Here is an 11,510-nt window from a genome sequence, read left to right on the forward strand (position 1 = left end):
TTTTAATACAGATGACAGAAAGAAATTATCTTTTCTCTTCTCTTGCTTCTACCCCCATTTTTTAAATTAAATCCAATACGATTTTGGATACTACTCAATATTACCAGTATGTAAATACACTACATACATACTAAAACTTTCTCTTTTCTCACAACTTAATTGCTTCTTAGATAAACTAATGGTAACTAATCTTTATTAAGTGAAAGCATTAAGACATTTGTAGCCACCATTGAAATGCGACAGAGTCATTATTTTTGGAAATAAAGAGGGAGATGAAGCTATTTCTCGCGGTTCGTACCACTTAAGTAATTGGACAGGGGTAAGTTTGTACGGTGAAAATAATAATATAAATAATAATGGGACAACTGAAGTTTGCTCGTAAAATGTAACAATATGGAATGTTTTGGTGATTTCTAGTCTGGGGTTATCTTTTACTCAAGTATAGCTATCAAATAATATGCTTGTAATAAAAACTTCTCGCTACTCGTGAAGCTGTATTAAGAAAACAGTGTCTCTTGTGTATATTTCTTTTTATGGCATTAATATTAGTAAAAGTAACCAAGTACTTAGGTATTGATGTCCTGATAATCATTGAGTACTTTATCAATAGTCCGCCACATACCAGTCTGTAGGTGTGGTATACCTCGTTTCTCATTTTGAACAGAATTTTCTAATATATATGTGCTACTAATTGAAATAATCATTACCGGGGATTGGTAGTACTTCCAATCTTAGAGTTTTACTCTATTTAAAGCCATAGTGGTCTTAATATATTTGTATTATACCAAATAATTAAAATAATATAATATTATTTTTATTGTACCAAATAATTAAAATATATATTTTTGCATTTTATAAATCTCTATAAAGACAATGAAGCCTTAATTGATTTCCTATTAGGTGCTTTGCTTCTTGTCAGTATATCCAATGTTCATTATGGATAACTAAAAGAGGCCGCTAAGTTTATTAAGGCGTAATTTTTTGTGGAATTTTACTACGCCTACGCCAAGTATTTTTTTATATACATGTAACAAAATCAATGAACGAATTCAGAAACAGGAAAAAGGGGGAACGCCATTGTTGCGCGGTGCCGAACCATAGACAATCAGAAAAAAATCGGTGTGTATCTAACGAATTACGCCTTATTCAAAGTATCACGGCATCGTAGACAGTGACGTGAAGTTAAACACAGATAATATTTTAAAAAGTTTGAAAAAAATCGCTAGCAATAAAAATGAACGGATTAATTGACACGTGTTCTACAGATCGTAAAAGTATCCCCAATTAGCCATTACTGGAATATCTTGACAAAACCCTAAATATATCAAGTGGCTGTAAAGCCTGCAATAAAATGCAGCTCCTGAGGTATTTACGAGGCCTGGTAAGGGCTAATTAATAAGCGCTGAGCCATCAAAGTATCGTTATGTACCCACTCTACAAGTAATCTTAGTTTACGTGTTGGCAAGAAGAGAATCGTTTGCGACTTATTGCTAAAATTAATAAATATATATTACTTAGTAATATTGCATCTGTAGTTACAGTAAACAAGACAGTTTGTGCATAATTGACGAAACTAATTTTTGTTATTATAATAATTATTGTTGGTAATTATTTTTTTTTTCCTTTTTCTCTATGCCTTCTTTTGGTGCCTCTCTATTACCTGAGGTTGGCCGTCAGTCTCGTGAAGCGTTTCTTGTCAAATGTCAGATGCATCAACTCTTCAATGGCAATACCCGTCAACGTTCGTAACGTTTTTTTCTACCAAAATGTTTCTTTATGTTTCTAGCAAAATGATTCTTACAGTAACTTAGTACTAATTTAATAGACAACTATGCCAAGTAATAGTTTAAAAAAACAAGAGAAAAAAAACCTCTACATTTTGTAACAACTCGATGCTATGAAAAAAGTTAATCTCAGATGGAATATTATTGAGGGTTTATTAACTAATTACCCAAAGAATTTTATCTCATACAAAATTGATCTCCGTGGTAAGAAGTTGGTGAACTTACCTGATAAACAACCGTAAGAACGTAAATAACATCGCTGGCATATACTCAATATTACATAAAATATCGCTACAACAAGTAACTTGAACCGTTCTTAAAAATTAATAAAGCGAAATTTCGAGCGTTGTTAAACATCTGCGCATCGCCTCAAACTAGTCTTCTCACCGTACTACATCTGTAATGAGAGATCCTTATCGTGTACAATAATATATTTTTAATTTTTTTCATAAATGTTCTTAGAAATATATCCAGCCGTAAGTCTAAATTATATTTTATAATGGATGTAATTTAATAGATTGTTTGCCTTCACATATTTCCTTTTCTCTTTCCACTTTCTATCTTATCTGCCTCCATACTTACTTCTAATCGAATAATAATTGCAAATAAATAACTCACCCGCTCACGTTGAACAAATTTGATAACAACTTGTAAAAGGTCAGAGACTCCAAAATGTCTCCCATAATAGCTACGACATCAGCCCTAATATTCAAGATCGACAAACTGGAGGCCTTAATCATGAAAATGTATTTATGACCTAATTAAACCCCTGTCTAATGTCCAATACTGGGGAGATAGAGATAGTGCTATGGACCGTCCCAGCGATAGAGCAGGATGGAAGACTCGTGATTAATGAGTGTTATATGGCTGGTTAAGTACCGTGTAATTTGCAAAACGACCCTTAATTACCGTGTTACTATCTCCATCCTTATCGCGTAGATAAAGAAGAAATGGGAAGGAGAGGGATGAAGCGACCCTCTCGGTTCGACTTTAAAGGTGTTTAATGAGGCATTATGATGTCGGTGGTGGAGATTAGGTCCACCGTCCACACAGTGGGATGTTGACCCGCTCTTTATATTTGGCTTTCAGGAGACAAATAGCTTAGCGCTTTCAGATGTAAAAGGACTTTATGTGGAGTTCTACGAAATGTTGCGTCGTAATTCTGAATAGTTGTCATATACATTGTTATTTTCTTATAATAAAACGCATTTAAATACACCAAGAACAATGGAGGTACAAAAAAATTAAAAGTTATCGTCCTGCTCGTTACCAACACACTTTTTAATATATTTCTTTGCTGCTAAAATAATGATTTAAACAAGAATAAATCGCAAAAATGTTGATCGAGTATTTTTGCAAATTTATGACTTGAACTCTGAGAAAGGTTTTTGTAGAGAAAAGTAGCACGAGAAACCAGTTTCCTTATTAGTAGGCTTCGTAAAAAAATCATATTAAACCTCAACAAAGTTGATGGGAGCAGCTAGTAAATAATAATAGTCCACTTGCACTTAACCCCTCATGGTTTCCTTCTCCTATTGCACCTTCAGATTGCATTCGTGTCTTTGATAATTTTAACTCATAGTCAAGTAGGTGATCAAGCTTCATAGTGACAGAAAGTCGATTGGTATAAATCGAACCTACGACCTCGGGATAACAGTCGCACGCTGAAGCCACTAAGCCAAAACTTCCATTATAAATATCACTACGCATAATAACACGCCTTTTAATTTCAGGTGTGGTTTCAAAACAGAAGAACAAAATGGCGGAAAAAGCACGCCGCGGAAATGGCGACGGCTAAACGCAAACAAGAGGAGCTTGGGGACGAGTGTGACGAGCAAGAATCCCACGATGCGGACGCCTGTAGTGACGAAGATGACGCCAAACGACCGCGTCTTGACCTCCACATGCATCTGCCCCACCACCGGCAGTGATCGCCCCAAGGCGCGGAAGCTTTGCCCCCCCGCGCCTACCAAACTGACTACAGAGACAACAGTGCTAGTGTTCACGAATACTATTACAATTACGATTACAAAGACGTGGACGCACCCTGTGATCTTTCTAATTACGATAGAGGCCGCTACGAAAAGGGTCAAAAAAGTGACACAGTGGATAGTGATGTTAACGAATCGGATGAACCCATTAATTTTGCGTATTATCACTTTTGAATGAACTGGTTTCGTTGAATAAGTGACAATTGTCACGTATGTTCTGTTAAGCATTGACTTTGAATCTATACCTACTTCTGAATATTATTTGCTTCCTCTAGTTCGATAAAATATTGAACGCACACCATAAGAACTGCTAGATGCAATGTAGCCTTTGACACAAAAATTTTAACGAAGGAATACGATTTCATTACATTAGTGTTGAATACTTCATCAAATTCAGGGTAGAATGATATTGAAATATACGTTTACATTTTACCCCACTTTCCCAAAAAAAAATTGTTTCGTTACTGGTAGTTATTAACTTAAAACGCAATTATTGTAAATAAATTAATATTAGGAATGTGATGTAAGTAATTTATTATAAATTTAAAATACTTTTATTTAGATGTATTGTTAAAGTTTCGCGGTGCCAATTAAATATAAAACTAATCATATTTTATGTAGCAAACTATGATCTAGAATATTCCAGTATCTTTACCATGACAAAACCATTAAAACAACAAATTTATTGAAACATATGTGAATAACAAAAAGTTTATTCCGACATTATAAAAAAACAACAAAGAAAAGATATTTATTGTGCTATCATTAAAATATTAAAAAAATAAAAACACAGTCACTAACTAAAAGTATACATACGTTCAATAATAAGTCGAACATATTTAGAACAATATATAGATAATAGATGGTGTTACATAATTTATTAAACAAATTTCAACTGAATTTTTTTTTTGTTTATTCCATAAATGATAATTTTACACAACATTCATATTAAATTCACCTAGTGTCGCCACCTATGTACATTCAATGTCAACCTTTAAATTTGTAAATATACTTCGTATCGGCTACCTATAAATTAGTAAGACTATATTAATATATGTATGTCAATGCACTTGTAAATACAGTATTATGTATGCAATATGTGTATTTTAAGTTATTGTAAATAGATATGTAAACGAATTTAAAGTTTATTATATGTATTGTAGTTGTTCCCACGCTAAAGCCTATCTGAAGAGTTAGAAATATTTCAAAATGTAAATAAATTTCCCTTTAACTAATTTGTCTATTTACTTCTTTATTTTTTATTTGTCGTACATTTTAACTATAAAAACGAAAACATCGTTTTAATTGACGTTGTTACTCATTTGTCGCTTTCCATTGATTATAGATAACGCTGTGATGACAACGTAAACAATATTCAATAGAATCGTTAAATACATCAACATTATAAACAAATGCCTTTGTTTTATATATTATTCTGATGAAGTGCTTTATATATCAATATAATATATAAAGCACCATAGAAATATATGAAATGTATTATTATTTTGAAGAAAAAAAATATAAACGTTCGAAAAATTATGTAAAATTAAAATTTATAATCAACACTAAACTTAATATGTAATTGTAATATTACGTTTGAGTAATATTTCGTTCGAAACATGAATTGGGCGTTTCTCGAGTCTCTTCATTCCTTTTTTTACCACAGATACTAAGTAATTGCGCATAGACTATAACCAAAGACAGTAAAATAAACTCTTCGGATAGGTTGTTTTAATCTGTAAGTATTGCACATTCTTTATTTAAGTAAATTATATTACCTCTATAAATTGACTGAACAATTCGTAGCGGAGATAGGCTTACGGGATTTCAATTGTTTCCGATGTCATCTATCAAAATAATGTAAAAAGCACAAATGTAAAGCGTGGAATACCTACCTATGTTTGAAATAAACTACTAGTAAACCATTATAGTCGTATTATTTAAATCCTATTCCTCATTTATTATTATCAAAAAGCAAGGAAAAGTATAAAAGAAAACAAGAGGTTGTCATTTTAAAATGCATAAATGACACAATTTTTTACAGAAAACTTTGTTTTATATTACTACAAAATATGATGCCTTGTTTGTGTAAGATTTATTAAAATATCTCTAATTCATATTTATAGAGAGATTTTTATTTATTAAATTAAATACATACACTATCCTTCTTACAAATCCAATACGATAGTGTTGAACAAATAAAATTTCTTTAAAAAAAAGTAGAAAAACATCAATTACAAAGGGTACTTTAAACCATGACACTAATGTAAACTCGTTCCGCAGACTCATAAAAATTTCGATTATGTCGGAGACAGTATCATGTAACAGAAACGTCTTTGTTAACAGAGCTCTGTTCTACAGACTCATCTGGCAATGTCAGTTAAATATAGCGTTAATAATGTAAAAATAATAATATTGCCTGATCCATTCAATTGAATCTGATTTTATGATAAACTTGATAAATGGTGCATTATACTTTTTTAATTAGCTAACAACGTAATTAGAAATAAAGTGCAAATTAAAAAACGCGGGTTTTGATTCATCTTTTAACCATTTTCTTAACACTATATATAAATAAATATGAAAGCACCGCGAGAGAATCGTCTAAACAATCATACTAATTATTTACATGTATGATTATTCAAGACTAATAGTATCAATAAAATAGTACACAACTCGACCTTTGCAACCATACTTAACAAACGATTGGTTTGATGACTAAATTAATTTGAGAAATCTAAATAAAGAATCCATTCATGACTAAGTAATTAACAATGTTATTTTTATCTAGTCGTCTTATATGTCGTCATAATTGTCTTATCGTACAGAATGATACTATTATAAAATAAGATTCCCGAACTAACGAAATTCAATATCACTTATATCATGTATCTAATTTTGCCAAAATTTAATGTAGGTGATAATTAAATTCATGTTTTTATAATAAAAGAAACCTAGGAACAATCGATCAAGTAAGCAAATTCTCGCGACAATATAATTTTTTTGGAAAGCAGATTATACGTTTACACATTGACTATACAACCAATGAAGCAAATACTAAACAAAATAAATATATAAATCATAATAAATCATATCATCATAGATCAATGAATCCATCATTTTAAATTTGATATCATTTGTTTACGCCACCTGAAGACATGTCAACTAGTCCGATAACTAAAATGTAATTGGATCAAATGAAAATATACGTAAGATTATTTAAGTAATTATAATAGGCCTAATGGATGCGCGTGCGTTTCAAATCCAAGAGAAGATAGTTTCGAACCTCTATGCAATGGGATTTTCCTATGTCGGTGCTCGTATTGTGAAGGTGAGAAAACCATGCCTTACGTGACATGTCGGCCTATGACAGACACAGAAAACTGATCACCAAACAGATATTTGAGGCCAAGACAAAAGATTGCATTGTCTTTTTTGTAAGATTATTAAACTTGAATAATTAAAAAAATTGTATTCAAACCGTCCTCGAATGAAGAACCTCCTTGCTCAATCATCAATATGCTTTCACGATATTGAGCTACATAAACGTAGACAGTAGATGCGATATCTTTCATAGAATATTGTAGCGACGCAATTTGTTCCTACATTTACAATCGCTTGTGAGACAAGCCATCAGAACTAGGGCTGCCCAATATTTTACACATGAATGATTTTTTTACAATGTTATTTATTTATTTCTAACTCGGCACGGAGGTTTAATTTCCGGTGAAACAAAAATTGTTTTTAGTAAGCCTAGATGGCCAGTCAACAATTATAATATGCTAATTTTACTGTATGTATTTCCCACAAGCCGGCGGTCACCGTAGGGGAACACGACCGCTACCCTCCAACTTTAGGTGCAATGCATAACAATAAAAAGTATAATGAAGTATACCAAATTCAACCAAAAGAAGGTGACTTGAAACATAACATTCCATAAGAAAACATCCAGTAGAAAGCAAATATATAAGCCAACTTGAGATGTTTATTTGTACAGTTAAAACAAGAACACTGAGAACAGAAGAAAGCCGTAGGACCTTACTGTTGACCTTGGCAGTTCAGATAGGCCAGACATAATTTTTTTTCTTACGTCATCTTCTCTATTTTATGTTAATAGAATTATCCATTTTACGGTATAGCCTAGTAGGAATAGAACTATGGGTAAAGAAATGTGTGTGACTACAACATAATTACGCAAATAATATAGTTTACGAAAATAGCATTGTCGATATAAATTATTAAATAAAAATAATTCAAAACAAAAAAACCTATCTCAATTTTTTGTATACACGGCAATATTTTGATGTAGTTCATACTTAAACCAACAAGAACCAAGTTTACCAAACGATCAAATATTTAATGCAATAAAAAACCTACACGCTCAGCCTTGTTTCCAACTCATAGCCTCAGGATTCACACGCCTAACTCACACTGTGCAAATGACGTAAATTCCTAAATTATCAATGGAACAAATTCACAAAGTACAAAATACCTCAGTGTATGTTTTAAATAGCCAATTTGGATCCAGGTGTAGCAACCCTGCAAATACATAACGGCTACTCTCAGCTGCAAGCGATCAGAAAAACCTTCGAAGCAATCGAAGGAGGCGCCGAGCAAAAATCGCGACGCTCCCCCCGTTGCCATACCAACCAACTTTGGTCTACACCCAAAATTCTACCATATCACAACCACATAAAGTTGAAATTCGATCGTGAATACAATGTATAAAGGACTTGCAAATGCGGCTTGTAGTTATGTGTAAAACATCGGCATTTCGATGTCGGAATGAGATAGGTGTTTTTGATGGTACACCAGAAAGGGATGGAGTTACCTTAAGGGGGTATTCTTTTGTTGTGGCAGAGGCGATAAGGTGCGTTTTATTTATGACTCCATTTTAAAGTAGGGGTATGTTAGGTAATTTGGTTTGTGATTTCTTACTGCTAAGGGATTCCGAGGGAAATGTGTGAAGATTGGATTTATTGTTGAGGAAACATCTATGTAGGGTTTAGGGATAAAATAGAATGTCCCTTATGAAATAATTATTATATCCATAGAATAAAAATAAATATCCAGAGTATGCAATATGGAAATGTATTGTCTTGTCGTTTGATATTTATATATTTGGTCAAAAGTAGAACATAAAGAGGTGAAAATATTAATTAAGTAGTAGGTGGGCGGTTGGGTGAGTGTAAATCACGCGACGGACATACGGACTGACGGACAGGCAGTAAATCTAGTTCATGTCCATCGATCAAGAGGCCTCGTTAAATATTTCACTATTTTCTCTACATATGGGTGGCATTAAGAACTTTTTACGGCATACAAAATAAAGTAACGCCATACAAAAGTATTTTATATATAATTTTGATTTGTTTCATAATGCTAAGGAATTATAGTTGGGAATTATTTGAGGGTCTTGATTTGAATACAAAGACGTGCGAATTGTATGACAATTTTAATTTCACTAACTGTAATTTTTATTATGTTTGGACACATAAAATAAAATTGGTAAGTCAAAAGTAACTTGCTAAAAATAGTTAAAATTTAACCTTTTAAGTTTCCTCCGGTAAAAAATATTTAGTAACATGATATGGTTACAGTTTATATTATAAACAATATGAACAGCTAAGAGTTTATAAGGAAACAGTAACTTCATTAACTTCACTTTGTGTCTGAATGTTGGTACGAACTGATTGTCCACATCCAAAAACTTTCCTCATACGATCTTCACGTCCCTTGTATGTAAATATACTTCTATATATATATATATATATATATATATATATATATATATATTAAATAAATAAGGTCAAATTAAAAAAGTAACATCAACATAATTTTAATTGTCCTTAGTGCATTTTTATTAGTTTAGTCTGTTATATTTTTTAACGAATCTATAAGCTTCCGATTGTATCTATGGTAAACTTATTTAAATATTTATCAAATGGCTTGTTGACTCATAATGAACGTCTCAGTACGGCTGACTTATATAATTTTAATACGTTGTTAATAAAACAAATGTTTTTATACCCATCAATAAATAAAGGTCAATAAAGCAAAGTTAGAACAATGAGCCGTAAACACAAATCATGTCATGTCACGCGACACACGATTTTATCACACGCTCATATGACTTCACGAAAACATAATATGTATGAAACTAGTTAAAACTTTTATTCGGTATATATTTAGATAGACAATTATAGACCTCAAAAGTAATAGAATTTTGGTCCAAAGGTTTTGTCACATTGACAATTGACACGAGAAAGAAAAAGTCATTTCTGTTGTGTGTTGGCTCATATTCAAATTTTAGACTTTTAAAATTAGAATTTTAGACTATAATATGGATAAACATAGATTAAATATATTTTCTTGATCAGTAAATTTTGCAGTGTTTTATAAGTTTATAATTTAAAGACATTCCGTTTAAAACAAAGAAACGTGTAATTAATTTTATAGCGGTCATATTAATTTTAATAGCTTGTTTGATTCGTTTACAATCCTAATAAAGTAATAATTTATAAAATAAAATATCGAGTTACAGATTTAATTATCTTTCGAAATTTTTAAGGAGCATATTATAACATTCAAACATTTAAAAATGCCGCGAAATCTTGCGTTTCGGACGAGTCCGGCACAATTGACGTTGACTGATAAGTAATTATGTATTGTATTTAAATTAAGTATTTTCTAGATAAAACAGTGCATTTTTTATTGAGGATATATTTTACGTAATATCAATGACTCAATTTAGCTATTTATTTAACAAATTTAGCACATTTAAAGAAATGTATTTGTTACCGTGAGATCCATATTTTGCACTAACATGTAAATAATTTAGGGAGGGCTATCCTTATTGACTGTTCACAAATAAGCTTTTAGTAATAAATAATTATAATTTATAAAAATATAATACAGACAGTAAAAAAATATGAAAGTATATTCTTAAAGTGGAACTTGAGTTTTAATAAAATATTGAATGCAATATAACAATAAAATCCCACAATCATAATGACAAATTAATTCAATTTGAGAATATTAACATGGACAAAACGTTAAATTTACAAATAATAAGGAAAAGGAGTTAAGTAAATTAGCACATGCATGTGAATTAGTGGCTTGATGCTATTAGTGTTATAAATTGTGCTGGTCCTATACGTGTAGGTAAATGTAATTACAGCCTTCGACATGTATTGCTGAGAAATAAATGTAATAGTAATGATATTATAAAATCGATGAAAGACCAAAACTTATAAAGAAAACTAAATTTAACCAATTCAGGAGTTATACAGACACAATTTTGCTGTCTTCTAATTTGATACCTACAGCAAGCTTTGATAATAATGCTTAAAGTTCTTTTTAAATATATCAAATAATATACGTTATTAAATGCAGTCGAACGTCAATTGTTTTCTTATTCTTGTTCATATCTTGTTTAACTGACACATAATTTGCTACATGGCAACGTGTACCCAGTACTCTAGTACTAATAAAGGCTAAACCAAGGGTAGGAAATTAAATAAGCAAGATTTAATTGATTCACTTGTTTCGCTTTCACTGATTTTACATCAACTGTATTACATCAAAGTTAGACGAAGGAAGTTTTTCTTTATATGGAATCTCGCTGATGGCCTGAAGGGCCTTCATGTCTTCTTCATCTCGGGCTGTTTTCGGTAGCAGATGCCACATCTAGTTTGTTATTATATAACATTTCAGACGGATGTTCGACGTAAGT

General features: G+C 31.4%; 1 protein-coding gene across 1 annotated transcript in view; it reads left to right on the plus strand.

The window, feature by feature from the left end:
• Positions 1–4,084, plus strand: part of LOC123720851 (homeobox protein Nkx-6.2) — a 40,640-nt gene extending 36,556 nt beyond the window's left edge. Inside the window, exon 3 of the mRNA XM_045677666.1 lies at positions 3,518–4,084. Coding sequence (XP_045533622.1) covers positions 3,518–3,715 — 198 coding nt within the window. The 3' untranslated portion in view covers positions 3,716–4,084. The remainder of the gene's footprint in view (positions 1–3,517) is intronic.
• The last annotated feature ends 7,426 nt before the right edge of the window (positions 4,085–11,510 follow it).

This window comes from Pieris brassicae, chromosome 1 (assembly GCF_905147105.1).
Source record: "Pieris brassicae chromosome 1, ilPieBrab1.1, whole genome shotgun sequence".
NCBI classification, from domain to species: Eukaryota; Metazoa; Arthropoda; class Insecta; order Lepidoptera; family Pieridae; genus Pieris; species Pieris brassicae.